Here is a 26,603-nt window from a genome sequence, read left to right on the forward strand (position 1 = left end):
TGACATGAAGACAGCTGAGGTTCCTGATTCAGCCTGGCAAACTCTGGTGACCTATGGATTACCCCTTCTCAGCACACTCTTTTTGTTCTTTTAATGGGAGGCTCTACTCAACTGTCAAAGGATAATAGGACCAGAATTACTAGGCTTAGAATTTAGATCATTTGAAATCCGATTTCCAGTACATAATGCTAAAACACAAAAGCGTTCTGTTTGGTCATATTATCAGAAAGTCCAGTTGTCACAAGGTAGTCAGACATAATTTGGTACTGTCTCCATCCTTAACTCTTTCAGCTCTGTTAGTCCGTGTTAGAAACTACTTAGGCAGCTACACAGCACATACCCATAAAACTTGCCTCTTTCCCATAGGTTTGAGCATGCCTTTCCTGGCACTCCGGGCTCTGCCCTTCCTCTAGAATGCCTCTCTGCCTCCCGTCTGCTTGTCTGCTTGTGGATGACCTCCTCACTGGCTTTCCTCAAGCAGTACTTTCCTCTTGTGATTCACTGTCTTGCTCCGGGTGTCTTGGCTGCCTCAGAGTTTTTCTTTTAAACTCTAATAAACTTATTCCTGATGGGCTGGAGACATGGTTCAGCCATGATGAACGCTGCTCATGCAAAGGACCTAGGTTCTAGTTCCAAGCACCCATGTGATGGCTCACAGTCACCTATAGCTCCAGTTCCAGGGGACCCAATGCCTTCTTACCTCTGTGGACACCAGACACATACACACCACATACACGGAGGCAAACCACTGATGCATACAACACAAAAATCTAAAATTAACAATCTTGTATCCACATAAGGCATTTTCTTTTCTGTTTTAGAATTTTATTTGATATGCATTGGTGTTTCACCTGCATGTATGTCTGTGTGAAGGGGTTGGAGCCCTGGAACTTACAGACAATGAGTTGCCATGTGGGTCCTGGGAATTGAACCCAGGTCCTCTGGAAGAGCAGACAATGATTTTAAACACTGAGCTGTCTCTTCAGCCCTGCCATTTTCTGTTCTGAAATAAAACACAGAAATACTGAGAAAAAGGATCACTCTAAGATGTGGGTTTACCGTGTGGTTCCTGGACAGTCTCACTAACTCTCTCCTGTGTTCTTGTCCTCAGTACCACCTGGGATTGACAGCTCAGCCTGAACTCTACCTTCTGAACACCGTGGATGCTGACCCATTTGTGTCTAGTTGACTAACAGCCGGAGAGACTTTAAGAACATTTTCTCTAAGCCCTTTTGTGCTAAGTATCTGTTAACAAATCTCTGTTAGTTCAGAGGTGAGTTTGTTCAAATGATTTGAACAAAGGCAAAGATTTCCTGGTGGGATCAGGAGTAAAAGCTAACAGCTGTGTATGGGTGAGAGTCCCACCCGCCTGTCTCCAACAGTCATACCGTAAGGAGAGGTAACAACGGGCCTGTGGCGGCCATGGGTTCCCGAAGGCCTGTGTCTGCGCTTCTGGGATTTAAAAATGTATGAATATGTATTTATGTAAACCCAAACTTGCCAGTTTGGGTAAGATTTTAAGATTATAAAAACTGATAGATTTTTTTAAAAAAGTGTTGTTGAGGTAAATTAGGTATTTGTTTTTATCTCATAAGTGAGAAAAGGAATGAGTCTTTAATGTTGAACCTTCTAAATTAACTACCTTTTAAAGAGCTATTTTGCTACACTGGTTGTTTCAGTTCATTGTCATCTACCAGAATATCTGTTTGGTAGGTACTAATACTTGGACATCGCTTAGAGTGTGTGTGTGTGTGTGTGTGTGTGTGTGTGTGTGTGTGTGTGTGTGTGTGGTCATGTGTGCCTGTACGTGTTCATGCTTGTGCAGACCCCAGGTTGCTATCAGGCATTTCTTCAGCCTCTATACCTTACTTTTGAGATGGGGTCTGTCTCTGAACATGGAGCTCACTGGTTGGCTATGCTGACTGGCTAGTGAGTTTGGGGATCCTCCCAAGCCCTGTGCCCCAACACTGGGGTAACAGATTTGCTGCTACACTTGGATTTTACACGGTTCTGGGGACCCAGACTCAGGTCTTTGGTCAGCAGGTGCTTCACCAGCTGACGCGTCTCCACAGTCCCTGGCACGTCAGCTTTAACCTTTCTTCCGTTTGTTTTCTTATTGACTGTGTTGGGTGCAATTGTTTTTCTAGTGTTTGTGTTAGTCCATGGTGTCCTTTCTTTCCACCTGAAGCTCTGACACTCCACATACCATAGCTAGAACCTCATGCTCCTAAGGGCACTCCTAGGATGCCGTTGGGTGTGCTGGGGAATTCTGAGCATTTTAGGGTGTGTATAACAAGTGGTACGAGACTGGTGCTCCGTGGGAACCCAGAGGCTCAGTCTACACAGTCCGCTGCTTGCCTGTGTGCAGGTGGTAGATTTTTTTAATCCCAATTGCTAGCCAGAGGTTCTTCTCCTTCAACTTTTGTAATAAAGTTCATATTGAATAACTGCTCCCATGTAGAGCTCTTGCCTACAAGACAAGGTTTGGGGTATGATTCCCAGTAGGTCATACACATATGTGTACACATACATGCACTTGCTCACTCTCGAGTGCACACACACACTTATCATAAGTCTTTTACAAATTATTTATTTGTATTTCATGTGTCTTGGGGTTTTGCCTACATATCTGTGTGAGGGTGCTAAATCCCCTGGAACTGTAGTTACAGACAGTTGTGAGCTGCCATGTGGTATGGGTTGTGGGAATTGAACTCAGGACCTCTGGAAGATTCATTTCTCCAGCCCTCATCACTGTCTTCTTGAGGAATCCGTTACAGCACTGGACCCGCATTCTTACACAGCAATACAGTAGGCTGGAACAGGACCACTATCCATCGTCATTGGCATGTGAGCCACAGTGGCACTCGGCCCGTAGCATCCTCATTTCCATTTTGGCTCCCTAGGTGCTGAGTCTACAAACTCTGTGGACTTTGATGACCTTAAATGTCACATTCATCTTTCAGCACTAAATGTAATTGTCTGATCACCCTGCTTTGTTTTAGAGCAGTACCTTTTAGTGTGTGTGTGTGTGTGTGTGTGTGTTTCCAGATATGCCTGACTTGTTCAACATCTAAGTGCCAGGGAGTTTTCTTTTTCTTTTCTTCCTTCCCTTTTTTTCTTATTTTCTTATTCTGTGTTTTGAGACAGTTTCTCTGTGTAGCCCTGGCTGTCCAGGAACTCACTTTGTAGACTAGGCTGGCCTCAAACTCACAGACCTTCCTGATCTGCCTGCCTCTGCCCCCCCCCAGTGCTGGGATTAAAGGTGTGTGCCACCACCTGGCATGCCTTTGCCAGGAGTTTTCCTTTACTTCCACTTCAGGGCCTTTTTTTTTTTTTAGGGGGAGGGGCAGTCTCACTGTGTAACTCTGGTTGGTCTGGAACTTGCTATGTAGACCAGCCTGGCCTTGGATTTAAACAGATCGCTTGCCTCAGTGCTGGGACTAAAGGTATGTGCCATTATGCCTGGCCATAGGCCTCTTGAGATTTAAGAGAACAACCATACAACCAAGGTCACAGTTCTTCTGGTCTTAAAATCGAGACAAAATCAATGCCAGTATTTTCACTTTGGTAATTAAAGTTTCTGTGTTTCAGTTTTTGTGTACACAGATGGCAATCTTAGATGAACCAGTTTCTTGTCTACCGGCCCCTCCCCTCCAATTCTCTTTCTCGGTACTTCTCTCATGGGAGCTAATGTTGGAGAAGAAAGGTCAAAGATAGGTGTGTCCTGTTTTGCAGTTCACAAGAAGGTGAGGTAGTTGAACGGAGGTCAAGAACTCTGCGGATCTCTACTCTTTTGTGTGCTAGTAGGGGCAGAGTTGAGTTGGCACAAGTTCAGGAGTATCACCCTGAGGCCACAGCACTCTTGTCAGAAGAAAATATAATGCACATTAAATCCACTAGCGGACTGAGGTTAGAGAGGCAGCCTCCGATAAGCATCTGTCGTAAGAGCATGTAGAAGTTAGAGATGTGGTACCACAGGCAGAGTATCTGACTACCGTGCATGGAGCCTTGCACTCAACCCAGCCCTGAAAAAAATGTAAAGTAAAAATTGAAAAGAACCCAGGTCTGGTGGTGCAGACCAGCAATCCTGGAACCCTGGAGATAGAGGCAAGGGAATCAGAAGTTCAGGCTCATTCTTGACTTTGTATCAAGTTCAAGATGCTGGGGTTCGTTTGTTTGTTTTGTTTTTTTAAAGATGGGGGGTGGTGTTGCTGGAAAATTGGCTTAGTGGTTAAGAGTATCTATTGCTCTTGTAGAGGGCTTGGATTTGGTTCCCGGCATCCACATGGTGGCTCACATTATCCCTAACTCCAGTTCCAGGGGTTTCAATACCCTCTTCTGAACTCTTCAGACACTCGGCATACATGTGGTACACAGACATACATACATGTAGGCAAAACATACGCATAAAAAAATCTAAAAATTTTTAAATGGAGGTGCTAGCTCAGTAGGTAAAGACCCATGCCACCATGCCTGGTGACCTGAGTTACATCCTTGGGAGCCATGTGGTAGAAGAAAACCACAACTCTCACAAGTTGTCTTCTGATCTCTACACTCATGCCTCGGCTCCCGTGCACCCACCCACACATATGCACACAGATTCAAAGTGTAACTGAAAAAGTAACAAGACAGCATTAAACATTTAGCTAGGTATGGTGATCCATGCCTGTAATCTCAGATCATAGGAGGCTGAGCCAGGGGGATCTCATATTCCATACAAAACCCTGTCTGGAAACACAGGGGACGAGAGAGGTCTCTCAGTGGCTGCTCCCAGCACCTTGGTGGCGGCTCACAGCCATCTGTAACTCCAGCCCCAGGGCACCCAGTGCCCTCTTCTAGCTTCCTAGGGCACTGCACATGTGGTGCACACATGTGTATGTAAGCAAACACCCTAGACACAAAATAAAATAAATTTAAAAGCAAGTGAACCAGCAGCACGTCATCATTTTCTACTACATGGTAACAAATCTGGGTTTATGTAGTGGCGTTGTGCAGTAGTATTAATCTTTCTCAGAAAAGAGATTCGTTTATTTATCTCACAGTCTAGTTCAAGGACATGGGGCTAGTACTTCTCTCTAATGAGGGACCATGTCTGTGTCACCTGGTGAATGCTGTCATAGGGGGCCGCTAGCAAAAGGAGGAGAACACTGAGAGACTAAGATCTCTCTCTCTCTCTCTCTCTCTCTCTCTCTCTCTCTCTCTCTCTCTCTCTCTTCTCCCAGCTGACCTCAGCTCTCTAGAAGGACTGTTCCCTGTTCCCTTTTTATTTTGGGTTTCCTTTTGGGGGGGCATTTCAAGACAGTGTTTCTCTGTATAGTTCTGACTGTCCTGGAACTCGCTCTATAGACCAGGCTGGCCTCGAATTCAGAGATCCGCCTGCCTGTGCCTCTGCCTCTTGAGTGCTAGGATTAAAGGCGTGTACCACTACCAACTAGGACTGTCCCTTATAACAGCCTGCCCTCGTGGAAATGGAGTTCCATGAGAGCAGCCCATCCCTCCCCTGTGACCTAGCCATCTCTCATTAGGCCCCGCCTCTTTGGAGGCTCCTCCCATCTCAGCCTTGCACACTGGGCCCAAGCTTCAAAAACATCTTCAAATTCTCACCTGCAAATGTTAGTGTAGTCAATCTCTAGATGAGCTTACAGGTGTCCACTGAGTCCCTGGGACTGAACACGATGGCGTGTGACTGTGAGTGGACGCTCTGACAGTGTACACTAGAGAGAGTAGCAGCAGCCATACAACTGAGTAATTGTACTGAGCTTCTCCTCCTTCATAGCTGTGTCACCTTGCCATGGGGACAAGTGGAGAGCATGCAGGCTTGTGATGTACTTTAGTTAATGGACAGCATCAAAGATCTTACTATCCAGTGAAGATACCCTGTTTCAGACATTATGGCATTAGGCCACTGGAGTATTTCACCAATTCAGGTGTGTAGCACCTGTTTATAAAGCCTTCCTACAGTGACTCTCCCAATTTACCCAGACTCTTCTCATCCTTTCTTACATATTACTCTACTACTCACATCAACTGAGTTTGTAAGTCTGCATGCAGTGATGTCATTAAAACTTGGCATTGCTTTTTTAACAATAAGTATATTCTTTTCATTCACTCACTAATGTTACAAAGTAGGCTTTGGCAGGGTGGTGGTAGCACAGGCCTTTAATCCCAGCATCTGGGAGACAGGGACAGGCAGAATTCTGAGTCTGAGACCAGCCTGGTCTACAGAGCGAGCTCCAGTACAGCCAGGGCTACACAGAGAAACCCCCCCCAAAAAAAACAGCATTGTAAGGAGGTCTGAGACAGAAGGATTGCAGTTTTGAGGATAGACATTGCTGCATAGTAAAATCCTGCCCCACCCCCAACAGTGTTTTTGTTTATTTTTGAGAAATGGTTTCACAATAAATAACCCTAGACTAGTCTGGAACTTGCGATTTCCTGCCTCTAGCTCCTGAGGTTATAGGCTACCATCATGTCCCAATTTCTTAAAAAGCCATTCCCTCCCCCAAAGATTGATTTACTTTTATGTGTCTGAGTATTGCCTGCATGAATGTACATGCCCTGTATGCATACCTGCTGCAGGTGGTTGTGAGCTGCCGTGTGGGGATTTGGAATCAAACCCTGGTTGCCTGCACCCCCCACCCATTTCTACAGTTACTTATTTGTTTGTCCTTTGGGTTTTGTTTTTGTTTTTTTGAGACAGAGTTTCTCTGTAGCTTTGGAGCCTGTCCTGGAACTCACTCTGTAGACCAGGCTGGCCTCAGACTCACAGAGATCCACTGCCTCTGTCTTCCGAGTGCTGGAATTAAAGGCATGCGCCACCAACACCTGGCTCAGTTACTTATTTGCTCGTCAGCATACAAATGTGGGGATCAGAGGAGTTCATTCTCTTCTTCCACTATTTGGGTTCTGGTGATCAAACTAAGGTTGTCAGGCTTGGCAGCAAGCCCCTTCACTCTGAGCCATCTTGCCTCCTCCACAACCGTTTTCTAAGAAAACACACTTGCACTGCTTGCTGAGTGTATAGTGGCTACATTTTTGCTGAGAACCTGCTTAGAAATCTGTCAGTGTGCGGTTGATGCAGGTACAGCTGCTGCCCACACACACAAGAGCCTGGGCTCCGGCTGTTGTTACTGCAAAGGGGGATTAAGTGAGAAGACATCAGCAGGGTAATTTCTCAGTTCACTGCCTGTGGATTTCAAAAGAACTTCTTAAAAACACAGAGACATCAGTATGGATTTTATGTGCATTCTGCAAGGCACGAATGCAGGGTGATTTGGAGCACAATGAATGCCCTTTTGCTAAGGATCAGCACTCAGAAGGGTCTTGTCTTCTCTTCCAGCTCCTGGCTTTATTTTCTGGGTACACTGAAGAACCGAGGTCTGATGTAATCCTTGTACATAGAGTAGAGAACCCCTGGGACAGAAAGGCATCATATCAGTCATGTCCGTGAGAAGCAAACACTGACATTTCCCACATGCTGAAACTAGCACACTATTGCAAAATAGAGGGGCAAACAAACCCCTCTCAGGAAGCTTTGGCTCATGCAGAGGCTGCAGAACCAAGCAGCATTTAGTCATTTAAGTCAATATTGACACAGGTGCGCATGTGCACACACACACAAACACAAAATAAACCCATAAAAGTGCGAATTCTGTAATTTTTTAATTTAGAAGTCAATATTACTGTGAACTTAGGCTGTTACAACACTGTCCTCAAGTTTATATTTTTATTTTGTTTGTATTTTGAGACAGGGTTTCTCTATGTACCTCTGGCTGTCCTGGAACTCACTACATAGACCAGGCTGACTCTGAACTAGAGATCCTCCTGCCTCTGCCTCCCAAGTGCTGGAATTAAGGTGTGGGCCACCATGGCTGGCTACCTTGGTGACACATGCCAGCAGTCCTAGCACTTGGCAGGCAGAGGCAGGAGGATCCCTTCAGGGTAGTCTTTGCTGCACAGTGATTGCAGGCCAGCTTAAGGTACATGAAATCAAAAGAACAAAGCAAATCCTGGGAAACACTAGGCAAGTTTGGTCAGATACAGGCATCTTAATTAACCAGTCACATATTCAGCATCTGCCTGTGCTCAGCATCTCAAGGAACAGGTGACTGGATGGACCCTGCTCTGGGATTACAGCCAGTGGGGGAATTAGCGGTGAGGAGCAGATGCTGACTGTGTCTTCCACAAGGTTCCTAGGCTGTGTTGAGGGAGGGAGAGGGGGTACTTCGTGAACTCCTGGCGTGTTGGTAAGTCTCCATGCCCAAAAGCACGAGGAATCAGGACTGAGCTGTATTCTCATCACCATCCTATCTCTCCTGTCAAGACATTGGGTACCTAGTTATCTAAATCGTTCACTCCCCAAGGCTGCCCACTGCTGTCTTCCTAGGGTGCCAGAGGATAAAGACTGTGACTTCTTGTAGCTCCACATGATAGTAAGCTGAGGCCGAAGCTGCAAAAATTGTAGTGAAATACTAAAATAACCAGAATTGATGCATAGAATTCAAGCCAAAATATTTTCTTTTGAGCTGAAGTCACTGTAACTGACATGACATTCTCAGAGCTGGAGAAGTGGCTAAGAATGTTTACTCAGCATGCACAAAGCCCTGGGTTTGATCCCCAATGCCACACACACTAGGCGTGGTGGCACACACTTGTAATCCCAGCATTCAGGAGGCAGAGGCAGGGATGTCTAGATCCGTCATGCTTGGCTACACAGGGTTTGAGGCCAGCATTGGATAATCACACTGTCTCAACACATACGTAAGTAAAACCTCTGGACTCTTACCAACCGTCTCCCTGAAGTTAGCTCACTGACCTGTTGCTTCACTGGCGAGCCAGTTAGTTAGCCACCTAAGAGTGTGGCCGCCTTTATTTCTGTATGACACAACTCCATATATAACAGCAACCCCCAAGCCTCTTATCAGACTTAATTTTTGTTTGTGTATGCTGAGAGCAGGCATGCTTGTGCCACAGCCTGTGTGTGGAGGTTAGCAGAGCCTCGGGTGCTGTTCTCCCCGTCTCCTTTGAGACAGGGTGCCTCTGTTGTCAGATCCTGTGTACACCAGGCTAGCTGGCCAAAGCTTCCCGGGGTTCTCTCTCTAGCTCCCATCTCGCCACAGGCACACTGGAGTTTCAGATGTGCTCGCTGCACCCAGCTTTATGTGAGTTCTGGGAATCAGAACTCAGTTCTCAATGTGTAGCAAGCACTTTACTATCAAGCCATCTCCCTGCCTCTCCAAGATTTTCAATTGTATGTAAAGAAATGCATTGAATATGTCCTCAAAATGTGTCTGTTTTGAGACAAAGTTTTGACGTGGAACCCAGACTCAGACTGACCTCAAACTGGTAGCCTCCTGTCTCAGAGTTTCAAGTGCTGGTATTATAGGCTTGTGATTTATTTTTTTAGCTATAAATTTAATATAAGCAGTCTACACATTAACAAATTATGATGATGATGATGATGATGATGATGGTTTTTCAAGGCAAGGTTTCTTTATGTAATAGGCCTGACTGCCCTGGAACTTGCTTTGTAGACCAGTCTGGCTTTGAACTCACAGAGATCTACCTCTGCCTCCCAAGTATTGGGATTAAAGGCGTGCACCACCAACGCCTGGCTGCATTGTTATTTTTTATTTTAACCTGTTTCCTTTTGAGACAGGGCCTGGCTATCTTGCCTGGTGTAGCCTCTAACTCCCAAACTCAAGAGGGAGGACAGGTGGGTTCTCCCACATCTGGCTAGCTTTTTATTTCCAAGATACAGGGTTTTCTTCCCACATCCCTAAGGGCCTCCTTATACACAGGGTGTGAGTGCTACAATTCAAAGGGTTTGTTGGGGTCTCACACAGCCTAGGCTGACTTTTAACTTGCTATGTACCTTGAAATGACATTGAACATCTGATAATCCTGCCTCCACCTACTGAGTGCTAGGATTACAGGTATGAGCCACTATGCATGGTTTTTATGCCATGTTAGGTTTGAAGCCCAGGGTTTCCTACATTCTCTGCAAGCACCCTACTAGCTGGGCTCTCTCCCTAGCCATGGAGACATTTTGAATAGGGATTTCAGTCAGTATACTGTGAGACTAAAGGTTTGAGTCTAAAGTGATTGTCCGTCCAATGACTATGGACAAAAACCATTTTTTCCTCTCTAAACCTCAGGTTCCCAGTCTGTACAATGAGATAACAGTGCCTGTCTTAAAGTAGATTTGATGAGTCATTGTATAATGAAGAATGAAGACTGTCCCAGGGACGGCACTAGCTTCTAAAAAGCTTGTAACAATAGACTTTGAGTGCCCATGCCACAATATGGGAGGCTTTCTCATCCGGGACTCTTGGGGGGAGGACCTAGGTCCTGCCCTGGATGAAATGACAGATTCTGGAGACCCACCATGGAGTGCCTCACCCTCCTTGGTGATCGGAGTGGAGATTGGGTGGGGGACTGGGGGACCTGGTGGGGAGGGCAGGGGAGGAGGGGAGGGAGAGGGAGCTGGGATTGACATGTGAAACAAGATTGTTTCTAACCTAAATAAAAAATAATAATAATAACAAAATAAAATAAAAAGCTTGTAACTGCCGGAAAAATAACAGTGGCCATTATTGCTAAGCCTCTCCAGCCATACCAGAGGCTTATGCCATGAGAATACAGCTGGCATCAGTGTAGGAGGGGACCTGACACCTCAGTTCCTGGGCTTGTGGTCAGGACTAAATTGAATCCCAGCAGAGCAGGTGGACTCTGAAGAGGTGTGGTTAAGAAGAAAGCATTAACAGCAACAGAGGGCAGGTCAGGGAAATGTGGGGTGTTTACACAATGGAGCTGTTTTCTCAGCCAAGAGAATGAAGTCCTGTTGTTTGCAGGAAATAAATGTACCTAGAGATGAACAGGTTATGGTGACCTCAGAAAGACAATCATTTTCTCTCTTTTCTGGTTCTTAGATTCTATATAAATCTCTCTCTCTCTCTCTCTCTCTCACACACACACACACACACACACACACACACACACACACGGCAGGAAAGTAGATGTAAATCTGTTCAGGGAACAAAGGGGACTAAGGAAGGGGAGGGCTGGGAGGGCAGAGGAGAACATGCCCGCTATACAGTGTGTACATGTGTGGAACCCTGAAGATGCACTAAGGTAATGATGTGTAGGCTAGGATGGGGGTACTCATAGTGCTCGCTGTACTGTTCTGTCTGCTCAGCTTACTGTTCCTCAGCCGTGACCTTTGTTCTTCGTTCTCCGGATGAGGGAGGGACAGATCATTTCTTTGTACAAGCCAGGAACTTGGGAATCATTTGTTTATTGTGTGTTCCTGTGTGTGCCACAGTGGAGGTCAGAGAACAATGGATTCTCTCCTTCCACCATGTGGGTCTGGCAAACTCAAGCTGTCTTTACCTACTGAGCCATGTTGCCTACTTGGGAATTATGGTTGATTTCTCTTTTCTTTTCCCAGTCACTTGGTGGCTACATTATAAGTTCAGTTTTACAGAAGTCATTTCATGCTCCAAGATGATCTGTCTTCTACCAAATAAACTATATGGGGATATGTTAGCAGCATCACTGATGTCTCCAAATCCCTTGATGAAGGCACTCAATCTCCACGGTCCCATTTTGGCTTGCCATTTTGGAAGAAGCAAGCAGTTAGAACGGCATCCTCTTGGTCCTCTACCATAGAGGCTCTTGCTTCACAGGCTAGGGAACCAATGTGGGAATTCTGATAAGTGCTGTCAAGACAGCTCAGCAGGTGAGGTTTCTACCTCACAAGCCCAGTGACCTCAGAAACCACGAAAGGTGGACAGAGAGAACCCCTCCAGAGTTGTCCTCCACATGTGTGCCATGCGTCACACCTGCCATATGTGCATACTTCCATGCACGCATCACACACAACAATGCTAAACTGTGAAACAATCCTGAAAGTTTCTGCGCATATGTATCTATTCCAAGTCACATTCCCAAATTAGAGAGCAATACGGCCAGGGCAGGAGACAGCAGGATGTGTGTGAAACAGACCCTTTGCAAAACACTGACCTCTATGAACTGCACGTCACTGTGATTCTGCCAAGGCAAGATCTGTCAGCTGACAACCAATGTTCTACCCACCCCGGATAGTCTGATTATCTTCTCTTGGTGCAGGTTTCCTGGTAAATGGTTACAGGTCTCTTTGGGAAAAGCTAGAGAGATGATTATAATACATTTGTTTATACATAGATGTGTATGTACATACACGTTATATGTTTATATGCATATTTTGTGTGTGTTTGTAAAAACATAACTATGTTGGGATATGTGCAATATATTCCCTTTGGGGCCAGAACTCAACGCTGTGAGCTTTAAGTTCAAGCCTAGCCTTTTCTGCTTCTGTGATGCCCCCATTTTCAGGGTTAGGGCCACATAGCCAATGCCCACACCGTAACCAGTGCCCCTACTGTAACCAGGGCCCCCACTTTCAGTTCTAGGATCCCCACTTTCAGTTCTAGGATCCCCACTTTCAGTTCTAGGATCCCCACTTTCAGTCCTAGGATCCCCACTTTCAGTCCTAGGATCCCCACTTTCAGTCTAGGATCCCCACTTTCAGTCCTAGGATCCCCACTTTCAGTCTAGGATCCCCACTTTCAGTCCTAGGGCCACCGTACCCAGGGTCCGGATCTCTGTGGCTTACAGTTCTCGTCACCATTTGGACTGCTGCTAATCACAAAAATCAAGCACCCTTGCCATGGCCAATCAGATGCTACCAGCGACCCAGTTAAGATCAGCATCTCTCTGTCCCTCTTGAATCCAGGGAGGCCAGCCACTCACTGTAGCATTCTCGGAATAAAAGAGTGCTATCAGGACTTGTGAAGGGTGCCAGGGCTACTTGTACACGGACATTTCCTCCCCGTGGCAGAGGGGGGATAGACTCAGGGAGGCAGTAAGTCCCTCTGGCAGTCTATCTCCCTCATACTCTGGCTGCCTGCCTCGATGGCAGTTTCTCAGCCTCAGTGCTGGTGCCAGCTGAGGCTAAATTGTGTTTGCTCCAGGATGCCTTGTACTTTGCAGGCTAGCTGCCAGCATCCTTACAATGTTGGTAGAATTTCCTTCTGCCCCTGTCTTTCCTCTCACAACATGGCAAACAAAAAATGTTCCCATATATTACCAGATTAGATTTTCCTGAGGGAGCAAACAGCTTGTCACTTCCTAAAGGCCATGGGACCAACCAAGCCGTGAGCATTTGGAGACTCTTCATATCTAAACTGTGACATTTGGTAATAAGAGGACCAAACAGTGAGCACTCCAAGACCTTTGTCCCTTATGCCACCATGGAGTGGCTGGATGCAGCCATGGACATAAGGACACATAAGGTGGACAGAGGGTTGTAGAACCAGAGTCTTCTCAAGGAAGATTCTCAGAGACCCAAGTGCCCACTGAACTGTGAAAAAGAGCTTTGTTGGTGACACTAAAGACATGAAGACAGACACCCAAGAGATCATCTTGAAGAGATGGAGTGACTGACTCAGCGGTGGTAAGGAGAGGGGCTTTGTTTTTGTGAAATTCTTTCAAAGTCCACACCTGTGACTGTCCAAAGCAGCTCTGGAAGCCTAAGCTGTTGCCATTGAAGTGGAGTTTGTGGATAATGACAACTTTGCCAGTGTGGCTTTGGTGGATGGTCTGGTAACAATAGAGGCAGGTTTGGAGTTGGGGGGGACTACAATAGCTGGAGAATGACAATAATCAAATCTTCAAACTTGGAACCCACAAACAGAGGAAACCCAAGCAGGAGCTGGTCCTGTGGTGTGGAAGCCACAGTGACCAAAGGCTCTCTCAGCAGGAGAGGCAGCCACAGCTGTGGTGGGAGGTTCTCATTATTTCAGGAAACAAAGCTGGCTCTGCCAGAAAGTGGCAGAGCCCTGTTTCCGTGTACCTGCCTTGCTGCCGCAAAGGGACGTGTTACATTAGTTACTTGTGGGCAAAATCTTCGAGGTCCAGACTGTGACCAGTGCAGTCTGATAGTGATGTCTTTTAATGTCCCTCTCTAAGCTGTACCATGTAAAGTTAGTGTGTTCTGAAGCCACCTTGGTACACTTCTCCCTGGTGAGAAGTTTAGGGTCCCCTTAGGGTTCTGCCAGGTTTCATTGGAAATTGAGTTACAATTGCTTGGGTGAAATGGCCTTGTCTCCTTAGAAACTTTGATGTAATTGAATTGACAGTTCCTATTGTTGCAGTATAAAGTTCACATTGAACAGGTCACTTAAACATATTCTGCTGAGCCAGGCATGGAGCAAAGCTGTAATCCCTGTACCAGGAGGCCTGAAGCAGCAGGAGTTTAAGCTCCAGACAGCCTGGGCTGCTTCCTAAATTCTGACTTGGGCTATAGTGTAGCACCCTGTCTAAAGCAAAATATTTAAAGGGTTTTGGCACCATCTATGCAATATATAAGCTCTATAGGTCCATAGGAAATATATAATGCCCACATTAAAAAACACTGATATATAAAGTCCATAGAAAACAGCCAACCAGAACCACTGTAGGGATCTAGTCTGTCCTGTGTATTCTATCTAGCTAATGTTCAAAAGTTCTGAACTGTCCTTGTTCATCCTATCAGGAGGATTGTTATTTTGAGTCTGGCCTGACTAAATAGCGATTTTTTGAGGCCAGCCTTGACTACCTAGAAATACTCTGTCTCAAGCAAACAAACCTCAGAAATGCAGACCAGGCATGGTGGTGCACAATTGAAATCCAGCACTAAAGAGACAGTGTCGGGGAAGACCACCATCCGCTGAAGAGAGACAGTGTCGGGGAAGACCACCATCCGCTGAAGAGAGACAGTGTCGGGGAAGACCACCATATGCTGAAGGCCAGCCAGGCTACACAGTGAGCTCATTTTCCTAGTGTCTGATTGAGGGGGGAGGGCCCAGCTCATGTGAGTGGAACCTATGCTGGTGGTCCTGGTAAGAAAGCAGGCTGAGCAAGTCATGAGGAGCAAGTCAGTAAGCAGCTCCCTCCATGGCCTCTGCTTCAGTTCCTGCCCCCAGGTTCCTGCCCCCAGGTACCTGCCCTGTTTGAGTTATTGTCCTGACTTCCTTCAATGATGGATTATGATGTTGAAATGTAAGCTAAATAAACTCTTTTCTCCAGTTTACCTTTTGGTCATGGTGCTTCATCGAAGCAATAGAAACCCTAAGACATGGTCCTATCTTTTCTTGTAAGTACTTTGCCTACCGGGGAAAGCTTCATTCCTGGGATTGAAGTAAAAAGGCTGTTTAGAGCTGGGTGGTGGTGGCGCATGCTTTAATCCCAGCACTCAGGAGGCAGAGGCAGGCGGAATCTCTGTGAGTTCGAGGCCAGCCTGGTCTACAGAGAGAGTACCAGGATAACCTCCAAAGCTACACAGAGAAACCCTGTTTAAAAAAAAAAAAGATGCCCACCCCCTCCTTAATACCTGGCAGTGTCTTTGGATTTTATCAGGTGAAAATCATAAGAAATTAAGAATCCTCACTCCTACTAGTTTGCCTTTTTAAAGATTTCTTTTTATGTTATGTGTATGAGCACCTGAATGTATGGAAGTGCACACTGTGTATGCCTGGTACTTGAAGAAGCTGGAAGAGGGTTCCAGAACCCTCAGAATTAGAGTCAGGAATGATTGTAAGTGCCCACGTGAGTGCTGGGAACTGAACCTGAGGCCTCTGCAAGAACAGCCGGTGCTCTTAACTGCTTCGCCTCTCCAGTCCCCAAGATGCACTTTTCTATCTCCACCCTCCTATTGTCTCATGTTTATCTCTGCCAAGAATGAACAGAATAAGGCGACCAGAGTAAGCACACGCATGCTGTGGAGGACAGCCATCCCTGAGAAAGCTTACCTAGGGTCACAGCTCCCACGGCACATCCTTGGGCAGCAACACGCACATGGATGAGACGAAGGGACATCTTTTCCTCTCTTCTGGACTTTAACTTGTAAAGGCCATAGGACAGCACAGCCACAAAGCCCGCCACCCCTGTGGATTTAAAACACGAGTTAGATAAACAGGAGGCAGGAATTCCCCTGAGCCAAATGAAAGCCCATGTAAAGGAGGACTACCCAGAGGACAGCAGTCACCTGCAGGCAGAGGCATGAGTTCAAGACCAGCCTGGTCTACAAGAGCTAATTCTAGGACAGCCTCCAAAGCCACAGAGAAACCCTGTCTTGAAAACAAAAAACAGCAACAACAACAACAAAAAGAGTAATCTAATGCAGGTAAGCCATAAATCTCTTCTGGCCTCCAGGGGCACCAGGCACACACATGGTGTAGAAATATACCTAACTATGAAAACACCCATACATATAAACAATTACCAAATAAATCAAAAAATGTTTAAGTAAAAATCTTCTTAAAAACATAGTGCTGTTCTACTTGGGGTTCTCTGGTTGCCCTTCTGATTTATGTTTCTCTCCATCAGCAGCCACAGTGTCTGGGTTACCTGAGCTAGGAGGCAGAAGGCCTCCTTTATCTTAAACAAACAAACATCCCAGAACAGAACGTGGTGCACTTATTTGTAGTCCCAGCACTTGGGAGGTTGAAGCAGGGGGGATCAAGGAGTTAGAGGCCAGCCAGAGCAAGACAGGGACACTACCTCAAAAAATAAAAACCAAAAGCCAAGAGTCTCAGTGCACTTACCTATCATGAGCAAAACCTCTAGACTGCCCTCAAGCTCTGGAAAAGAAACACTGTTTTAGCTGTTGGAGAATTCATGATTTCCATATGCTATGTGTGTCTATGTACATGTGTATTGGCATGCTTGCACCTGTATACACAACATATAGTGACCAGAGGACACCCTAAGGTGTCTTTCTTCATGTGCTGTTCACCCTGGCCTGGAAATCACCAAGTAGGCCAGCCTGGCCGGCCAGGGAGTCCTACAAATCTGCTGACTCCACTTCCCCAGTGCTGGGTTTACAAATGAGCACCTCCACACCCCTGGCTTTTTTAATATAGGTTCTAGAGGTCAAATTGAGGTTCACATACTTGCCTTGCAAGCATTGTAGCCACAAAAACCTTGTTGGGATTGTTATGAGAATTATATTCATCCTGTGGATCTGTTGGGGGAGACCTGACCTCTTTACTATATTACAATATATATTACTAATTACTAGTCCATGAACATAGTACTACATTAAGATATTAATGGTACTATCCTTACTATATTAAGCTGTAAATTTATTATATATTACTAATTACTAATTCATGAACATAGTAGGTAGTCTGTTTATTCATGTCATTTGTGATTTATTTCATTAGAATTTTGCATTTTTCCCCCTTAAATTGCAGGGTCTATATGTTTGTTCATAGTTTATAGAATGCAGCTAATTCTTATGGGGACAAGAAGTTCTGGTTAACTATTTTGGCACAGGAGATTCTAGGGTGAATGATCACAATGCTGTGTTGTTTTTTGTTGTTGTTGTTGTTGTTGTTTTTGGTTTTTCGAGACAGGGTTTCTCTGTGGCTTTGGAGGCTGTCCTGGAACTCACTTTGTAGTCCAGGCTGGTCTCGAACTCACAGAGATCCACCTGCCTCTGCCTCCCGAGTGCTGGGATTAAAGGCGTGCGCCACCAACGCCCGGCCACAATGCTGTGTTTTATAGACTTGTTGAGTGAAGTGATTAATGCACAAGATGTATAAATAGCAAAAAGTAAGCCAATAGGACAATGATGATGGGGCCAGTGAGATGGCTTGGTGAGGCTGTGTGAGTCTGACAGCCTGAAGTCAATCTCTGAATCCCATTTAAAGGTGGAAGAAAGCTGACTCTACAGAGTTGTCTGTGATGTCCACACATGCCCATCCAAATCACACACACACACACACACCCCTCACACACACATTCACACACACACACACCCCTCACACACACATTCACACACACACACACACACTCAGTCTCACACAGACACATGCACTTACATATACACACATACACACACAGGCACACACACACACACACTCACACACACACACACTTACAATAAATAAGAGTCAAAGAGAGTAGAGAGACAGCTCAGCAGGTAGAGCACTTGCTGCTCTCCCAGAGAACCAGAGTCTGGTTACCATAGCCTGTGTCAGGCAGCCTAGGACCGCCTGAGACTTCAGTTCCAGGGCATCTGACTTCTCTTCTGGTCATCTGCACTGTGCTCATACGCACACACACATACACACATACACTCACACACACACACATGTACACACATACACTCACACACATATGCACACATATAGTCACAGACACAGGCACACACACAAATAAGATTTTTTTAACTCCCTCAGTGGTGGTGGCACACACCTTTAATCTCAGGCAGAGGTAGGCAGATTGATGAGTTCAAGGCCAGTGTGGTCTATGGAGGGAGTTCCAGAACAGCCAGGGCTATACGGAGAAGTCTTCTCTCAAAAGACAAACAAACAAACAATTTTTAACTTAGAAAAAGTATATTACATAAAATTGTTTTAATTAGGACTGGAGAGATGTCTCAGAGGCTAAGAGCACTGGCTGCTCTTCCAGAGGTGCTGAGTTCAATCCCCAGCAACCACATGGTGGCTCACAACCAGCTATAGTAGGATCTGATGCCTTCTGGTGTGATGGCATACATGCAGACAATGCACATTAAATAAATAAATAAATTGTTTTACATAAAAATTTTAATGATCTTAAATTGCTCATGCTTCCTAATCTAGAAATTTTACTTTTAGATTATGTTACAAGAAAATAAACAAAAGTACAGAATATTACACAAAATTGTTCATGATTGTACCATGTCTGAGGAGAAGCAAAATTCCTAAGTGGTCTGAACAGAAGAAAAACTGTATACCTACAAAGTGTTATAAGAAGAGATCTCTGTGAGTTCGAGTGCAGCCTGGTCTACACAGGGAGTTTCAGGTCAGCCAAAGCTACATCAGGAAACCCCATCTCAAGACAAACAAGAAGAATCATAGATTTATTTTTATTTATCTCATCCCAGGGCCTAGGTGTGCCGGACAAGCACTCTAACAATAAATCATATTTGTAATGATGGAAATGATTTCAGTCAATCAATAGAAGTATTTTGTCAATTATCTGTGTGACACAGTCCATCCCATGGCAAAATATCTGTAAGTATTGTTAAAATACTAAAGCTAAATGGAACTTCAATGATACATACAAATTTTATCCTAATTTATTTTTGAGCAAAACCCCGAGTCTTTTTTTGATCAGGTCAGGGTCTGTGCTCACCTTTGGGAGATGAGAGCCAGTGCCTCCCTTGTTTCAGTGTCTCTGGTCTGCAGGTAATTGAGTTTAGCTAGGGACACTTTCATCTTTCTGCATTAGTCAGGCTGTTCTCCGGAACACTAATTTAATGTATAACAGACACCGTGGTTAATCTGTTCATTACCAGGATCTGTTCAAATAGCATCCAGGGACTTGTTTTTGTCTTCTGTTGTTCCCTCTTTTGAGGCAGGGTCTTAGGCAGCTCACACTGGCCTGAGCTTACTCTGTGGTGATGATGACCTTGGACTTCGGCTGAGAGCTGGAATTACAGATGTCATCTGCCACCCCTGCCCTCTGCCATATGGAGACTTGAGCCTTATGCTCTGCACAAGCTAGGCCAACTGAGCAACATCCCAGCCCCCAAGAAGTAAAGTTCTCCTTCATACCTGACAGCAATGAAAGGAACATCTAACAGCAGACACCAAGACTTAGAAGCAATGTATAGAGCAAAGAGACAGACGTTTCGAGCCAACCCTCAGGATGTTAAACTGCTGCTCCAGGCCTCTGTCAGAAATGTGTGTCTATTTAGTGACTTCTATTTGAGTCAGTATGAACTAAAGTTTTAGACAGACTTCTAGGGGTTGGCGAGATGGCCCAGCAGGCCCAGGTGCTTGCTGCAAGCCTGATGACTGGGGTTCGATCCCTGGAACCCACATAGTGGAAGAAGAGAACCTGTTCCCAAAGTTGTCCTCTGACTTCCATATTCGTGATGATGCATGTGTGCAACACCCCCCACCCACACACCAAAATAAATAATTAAATGTAAAAACATTAGTTAGGCCTTTGATGAAATGTGTAAAACGGAATAAAAGGGTAGGTAAAATCCACTGGAATCTGAACTAGAAAGTATCCCCAAGCTCAACCTGTGTTGCTCCAAGGGGCAAGCTTTGGAGAATCAGAGCTTGCCCACACATATGGGGAGTGTCACCCTCAGAGATATTGAATTCTTTTTCATCGTGGTTTTCCTGCAACTGTCAAGGGGCACTTACCCACAGGGACGAAGGGGGAGTCTCTCGATTTCCTTCGGAGACGGGACAACTGGCCTTCATCCTCAGCTGCTGACCACTCATCTGAAGACATGCTTCTCTCTAGGGACAATGGGATCTGTGTGGTTGCTGCCATCATCCCAAGAACCTGTTTCCCCTTGCTCCACTGCTAGGAGCCTGTCTGCTCAGCTGGAATAGGCAGCTGTCCTTTCCTCCATTGCACCTCTCACTGCAGAATCCCAATCGGCAGAGGAGTAAAATATATGTGGGCAGTCAGAAACCCTGAGTGCAGCACCTCGACCCCCTTCCAGTCCCCTTTCCCAGTTTGACATGTGAAGTCACCTGGAAGCACCGGACTTCTCCCCAGACAACAAGACCACAGGCTTTCTCTTACGGCACCAACACAGGCAGAAATAGTCTGGAGTCGAGGTGATGGGAGTCTACCACTCTGCAGGATGTGCAGAGCCACATACAATTGTTCAGGTATATACTGATCACGCCTGGTCTGTATGCAAAAACACACGCATGGTGTTCCAGTCTAGTGTCTGTGCAGCCCACCTATCCATGTGAAAACATATACAGTGCATGGCACTCAAACACAGCAGCTCCGTTTTATGGATGAGATTTCAACAGACAATCAAAGCCAGTGAGAGGCACCATACCTTGCACGTGCTGGAACACAATCCCACCACTTGCTGACTGTCTCCTGCTGGGCTTGAGCAGCACAGGAAGGGGCTGTCACAGACTCCTGCGATTTCCAGCTAATTGGTGACCATATGAAAGCTGAGAGACAGCCCTGAGGGAGTGGCCAGCTGGCATTGGCTGAGGTCTCCCATCCTCCTGCTGAAGATCCAGCAGCAGCAGCACCTTGCCATGAATGGCAGGCTTTGGAAGAGTCTATGTTTCGTTTGCTTTTTCAAGACAGAGTCTCACGCTATAACCCTGGCTTTCCTGGAGCTCACAATATAGACCAGGCCGGCCTCGAACTCAGAGATCTGCCTGCCTCTGCCTCCTGAGTACTAGGATTAAAGGTGTGTGCCACCACTCCTGGCTAGAAGAAACTGACTGTTCAGGGGTCTCCTGGGGCCTCTGTGACTTTTAGATATCCCTGCCCAGGACCGAAGGGAGGGAATGTGCAGGGGTGCTATTCGGGAAATGCCACTCAAGGCCAACGTCCAGCTCATGTTTTAGGAATCCAGCACAATCCTGACCCTGGGATTCACTAGTAAATAAGAAGAAAACATCACTTAAACCGGCCAGCTGGGACTTGTAGCTCAGTAGTGGCATGCTTGCCTCACGAACATGAAGCCCTAGGTTCAGTGCAAAGTACAAAATCAAAAAGCAGCTAATGGAAACATGAATGATACACAGCAAAAAAAAATCTTCCAATAACCAATTTCAGCAGACGAGGGTGAAGGCCAATTATCCTGACTTCTCAAGGGTTCTAGGTGCCCCCGTGTTTCAGAGGCACCTGTGGGAGACGTCACACCTGCAGCCTATACAGAAACTCAAGTCCACGAACACTCCTTAAAAAGGTCCACGCCTCACTGCCCCTTGGCCAATCAAAGGCACGGTGGGCGGCAGAGAAGGCACTGAAAGCCGGCCAGAGGGTGACTTGCACCCTAGGCCATGAGCATGCAGCCTGTCCTGGCTTCTGTTGTGTGTGTGACACTCTTGAGTCTTGGAAATCTCCACGTCTTGCTGGCCCCTCCCTCCAGCTCCAGCTCCACCCATCTCCACACGAAGGCCCTGGACCAGGTAGAGTTCATGGTTTTTGGTTTTTCCTTACACCTTTCCGCTAAAACTCTGGGATGCATCCCCTTGCTTTTTCTTCCTTCTCTCTGGTAAGTTGCAGACTGATACCCTTGCTATACTTTTTGGGTGCATTTGGGGCATTCTCTTGCATAACCGTAATGCAATAGAAGAAATTAACGTTTTGTCAGCTGTCCTGTGTCTAGCAAAAATAAAGAGGTTTACACTTTTTTATTATGTTTATTTATCCTTGATCTATAGAGGTCAAAGGACAACCTGTGGGAATCCGATCCACTTCGACACGTGGGTACCAGGAATCGAACTCAGACTGTCAGGCTTGGCAGCAAGCACCTTTCCAGCTGTGCCAGCTCACCAAAAATTAATTTCAAATGTGTATGGGGTTTTGTTTTATCTAGGATCCAATCAGGATCTCATATTGCTTGTCATGTGGCTTGAGTCCTCTTGATCTGAAAGACTGTCTTAATTGATTCTGACTTTCATGACCCTGATGTTACCAACGAAGGCTTTTTCCTTTTATGGTACTGAGAACCAAAGCACAGCCTAGGGCGTGCAAGGCAAACACTGTTCCTCCAAACCATCCCCAGCCTCCAGGCTGCTGATTTTGTAGGATTTGAGCATAGTTTCCCTGGTGTCTTCTCCTTAGGCTGAGACCACGCGCTTGAGGCAGACTGCTTGTGTTGTGCTGTATGATGCCAAGAGACACCACCTGAAAACAATAGACCTCCACTCAGGACTGTGCTCTTAACTGACCCACGGGGGTGGTGGAGTGTGGGCTAACCTGGAACACTGGCCAATCTCTAAGATGTATTTCAAGCTAGTGTCTGTCATCAAGTAACTTCAAGTAGAGAAGTGTTTGTCTCCTCTGCTGGTATTGAGACAGGAAAACAGAAAGGGACGTTGCCCCCGGGGCCAAAGTCTCTTGTCAGCTGAGAATCTAGAGACCCAGAACACTTAACAGCATGCTGAGGATCATCCACATAGAGGCAAGATTCCTTGTATACAGAGGCAATTTCAAATGAGAATGGAGTATCCGTGGAGCACTGGTAAGACCCCCGAGGTGGCCGTGCCCTCTTCCCAGGTGTAAACCAGAAACCTTCCTGGAATCCCAAGCAAAACTCTAAAAGTCTTGTTTACGATAAAAGCACCTGGTACTCACTTGAGTTCCACTGGAGCTACAACCCCAGGGCCCATCAGGAGGTGTGTGGCCACTGTGAGACACATATGTGTGGGATTCCTTGGAGGAGCCCCGCCCACACACCTCCTGTAACTTCCTCTTCCTTTCTGTGCTTCTGTTAACTTTAGGTTGGTGGCGCACGCCTTTAATCCCAGCACTTGGGAGGCAGAGGCAGGTGGTTTTCTGTGAGTTCGAGGCCAGCCTGGTCTACAGAGTGAGTTCCACTGTCCTGCTTCTTTTAGTTTTTTGAGACCATCCCGAGTAACTCAGGCAGGCCTGGAACTTGATAAATTACTGATGATGACCTTGACCTCTCTGCTCAGTGACATTGTGAAGAGAATTTTGGTAAACCACCTAACAAGTGTCTAATGCTGGGAAACAAACTAAAACTAGACAACACTTTTCAGAGATTAGTGGTCAAATTCACAGCATTTTGATGTGTAAAACTTCATAAATGGAACAATCCCCTCAATAGAGAAAATGTAGCCAGGCGTTGGTGGCGCACTCCTTTTATCCCAGCACCCAGAGTCAGGTGGATCATCTCTGAGTTAGAGGTCAGCCTGGTCTACAGAGTGAGTTACAGGATGGTGAGGGCTACACAGTGAAACCCTGTCTCAAACAAAACAAAATAAACAAAAACCCCCAAAAAACAAAACTAAAAAATAAAATGTAGCCAAAATCTGTTTAGATGGATAGTGTGTGATCACCAAACAGATCTGTTTAGTTATTAACCTCTGTCTGCCTATGGGGAATCTTGCTGTAATAATAGCATAGAGAGTTAAAAAAGTAATAAAAGAGTTTTGCATCTTAAAAGAGCTGGCAATGCTTGATTTAGTCCCTAGTAACACACACTCACTGTCACACACTCTGACACTCACTGTCACACACTCTGATACTCACTGTCACACACTCACACACACTCTGATACTCACTGTCACACTCTCACACACTCTGACACTGTCACACACTCACACACATTCTCTCTCTTACAAAGACTCTCACACTCCCACACATAACAAAACACCAGTAGCAGCCCAGATGTGATAGTAAGCAGAAGAAGGGTTTGGAGGGAGAAGTGAAGGTTGGGAGGGTTCCTTTGCTTTTATGGGAGGGAAGGAGTGGGTGGAGGTGTCTGGACAGGGTGGAGGGCTCTCTGGGGAGGGGAAGACAAACATGGGCAACAATGGAGGTCAGAAAAGAACATTGGATCTCCTGGAGTTTACTGAGGTTGGGAACTGCTATGTGGGTGCTAGGAATTGAACCCTGGGTCCTCTCCAAGAGCAACAAGAGCTCTAAACTGCCGAGCTATCTCTCTAGTCCATTACATGCAAGTGTGTAGGTCAGGCAAACTTGTGGGAACAGCTTTTGTCCTGCTGTATGGGTTCCAGAGGTTGAAGAAGTTATCAGGCTTGCAGCAAGCCCTCTCACGGGTCCAAGCTTTGTCTTTATTTATTTGGTTTTTCAAGACAGGGTTTCCCTGTGCAACCCTGGCTGTCCTGGAACTCACTCTGTAGACCAGGCTGGCCTCGAACTCACAGAGATCTTCCTGCCTCTGCTCCCTAGTGTAGGGATCAAAGGGGAGCACCACCACTGCCTGACTTTAAGACAGGGTTTTTCTGTGTAGCCCTTGCTGTCCTGGACCTCAGGGTATCCTTGAACTTGGAGATCCACCATTGCCTCTGCCTCCCAAGTGCTGGAATTAAAGTTGTTCACCACCACCATCCAGGAAGCTTTGCATTTCAAATAAAGGATTTTGAGCTCTAATCTGAAAGCCTTGAGTCTCCACAGAGGGATTTCAGACACTTGTAGTGAAGGCTCGGTGGGAAGGGTCAAGCTGTGCAGAGCAACAGAGGGAGTTTTAAGATGAAATTACGGTTTTCAGCTCGAGTGGCAATGACAAAAGTGGCAGACTGGGGTACAGAAAGGTCCTGGTTGGAATCGGCAGGTGTGGATGGTAACAGGCCAGGAAGGCAGGGCAATAGGAGCAAGAGTGAATTCATCTGCTGCTGCCCCTGGGGAGAGGGGAGCTAGTGTAGGGTGTTTCCTAAGACTCTCCGGTGGGTGGAGACACATTTCCAAGTAGAGAGAGGGGCTTAGAGGGAAAGATAAAAGACAAAGAAGCCTTAGGGAAGGGGACTTCTGAGTTTAATGTTTTGCATGTGGCATTGGGAGGCTATGTCACCATGCTTACAGAAATACTAGGCTGTGTTTTCCTCCTGAAATGGTGTGTTTATTGTAGGAACATTTTTTTCTTGAGGCACTGAGTATCAAATCCAGGTTTCTCACACACTAGACAGGCACAGTGCCATGAAGCAGTATCTCTGCCCTGCAGGAATATTTTTAAATCATTTTTTGTGTATGAATATTTTGCATGCATGTATTTGGTGTTCATGTGTATGCCGCTCCATGGAAGCCAACAGAGCCCCTGGAACAGGAGTTACAAGATGATGTGGGTTGCCATCTGGGAGCTGGGAACTGAGCCTGGGTCCTCTGGAAAAACAGACAATGCTCTTAACTACTGAGCCATTTCTCCAACCTTGGTTCTTACTGTTTAAAGGGAAGATCTACATTTTTTTTCTCACATTTTCAAGGTTGTCTGTTCTCCACAAAGTTAAGAATTGGACCCAGCTTTTACCGTTTTAGCGTAACTCTTTACCTTTTCCTGTACATTTGTCATCCATGTGTGAACATTTGTCCAGTTTCCTTTTAGAATTTTTCCCAAGAGTCTAGAATATTCTAAAGTTTCCCCAGAGTATGATAAGATAAAGGCCTCACAGAAAAAAATGTAGACTGACAGTTTATCAATGTATTTATTAATTTTTTTGAGACAGGGTCTTCCTAGATAGCCCTGGCTGTCCTGAAACTCACTCTGTTGACCAGGCTGGCCTCCAACTCATGGAAAGCCTCCTGCCTCTGCTTCTCACGTGCTGGAATTAAAGGCATGTGACAGTGCCTGGCGTCTCGCCAGTTTGTTAGTAATTTGTTTTATCCAACATTTTCACTTAAACACGGACTACAGCACTCAAGCTGTGTTTTGGAAAGTCTGTCATTGGGGCTGGAGGGATGGCTCAGTGGTTAAGAGCACTTGTCATTCTTGCAGAGGGCCTGGGTTTGTTTTCCCAGTACCCATGTGGAGGCTCACACCCATCTGTTCCAGGGGATCCAGTGCCCTCTGCCACAGGCACCAGGGACACGTGGTACATGATGCAGATAAAACACTCATGCACATAGAATATTTTTTAAATACACTAATAGTACATATTGTACCCATGTGTTGAATGTCATACTACTAGATATATATATTCCCAATTGCTGTATTTCAATGAAAAAAAGCATAGTTAAGAAGAAAAAAATGGCTGGGTATTATTGGTGGCGCATGCCTTTAATCCCAGTACTTGGGAGGCAGAGACAAGAGGATCTCTGTGAGT

General features: G+C 45.9%; 2 protein-coding genes across 5 annotated transcripts in view; one reads left to right on the forward strand and one right to left on the reverse strand.

The window, feature by feature from the left end:
* The window catches only part of Slc11a2 (solute carrier family 11 member 2), a 34,962-nt gene extending 33,296 nt beyond the window's left edge, over positions 1-1,666 (forward strand). For all 3 annotated transcript variants that reach the window (XM_040753808.1, XM_040753809.1, XM_005067242.4), the window contains one exon: positions 1,112-1,666. In XM_040753808.1, coding sequence (XP_040609742.1) covers positions 1,112-1,189 — 78 coding nt within the window. In that variant the 3' untranslated portion in view covers positions 1,190-1,666. The remainder of the gene's footprint in view (positions 1-1,111) is intronic.
* A 5,555-nt stretch (positions 1,667-7,221) lies between these two features.
* The window catches only part of Mettl7a (methyltransferase like 7A), a 35,553-nt gene continuing 16,171 nt past the window's right edge, over positions 7,222-26,603 (reverse strand). Inside the window, exons 1-4 of one of the 2 annotated variants that reach the window (XM_021225555.2) lie at positions 20,891-21,173; positions 20,232-20,330; positions 15,831-15,965; positions 7,222-7,413 (exon numbers count right to left, since the gene is read on the reverse strand). In XM_021225555.2, coding sequence (XP_021081214.1) covers positions 7,349-7,413; positions 15,831-15,965; positions 20,232-20,322 — 291 coding nt within the window. In that variant the 5' untranslated portion in view covers positions 20,323-20,330; positions 20,891-21,173 and the 3' untranslated portion in view covers positions 7,222-7,348. Of the gene's footprint in view, positions 7,414-15,830; positions 15,966-20,231; positions 20,331-20,890; positions 21,174-26,603 lie in introns of those variants that run through there. The other variant, XM_013111397.3, reaches the window with a different exon arrangement.

The sequence above is a fragment of the Mesocricetus auratus genome, unplaced genomic scaffold (assembly GCF_017639785.1).
Source record: "Mesocricetus auratus isolate SY011 unplaced genomic scaffold, BCM_Maur_2.0 Super-Scaffold_100010, whole genome shotgun sequence".
In the NCBI taxonomy this organism is placed as follows: Eukaryota; Metazoa; Chordata; class Mammalia; order Rodentia; family Cricetidae; genus Mesocricetus; species Mesocricetus auratus.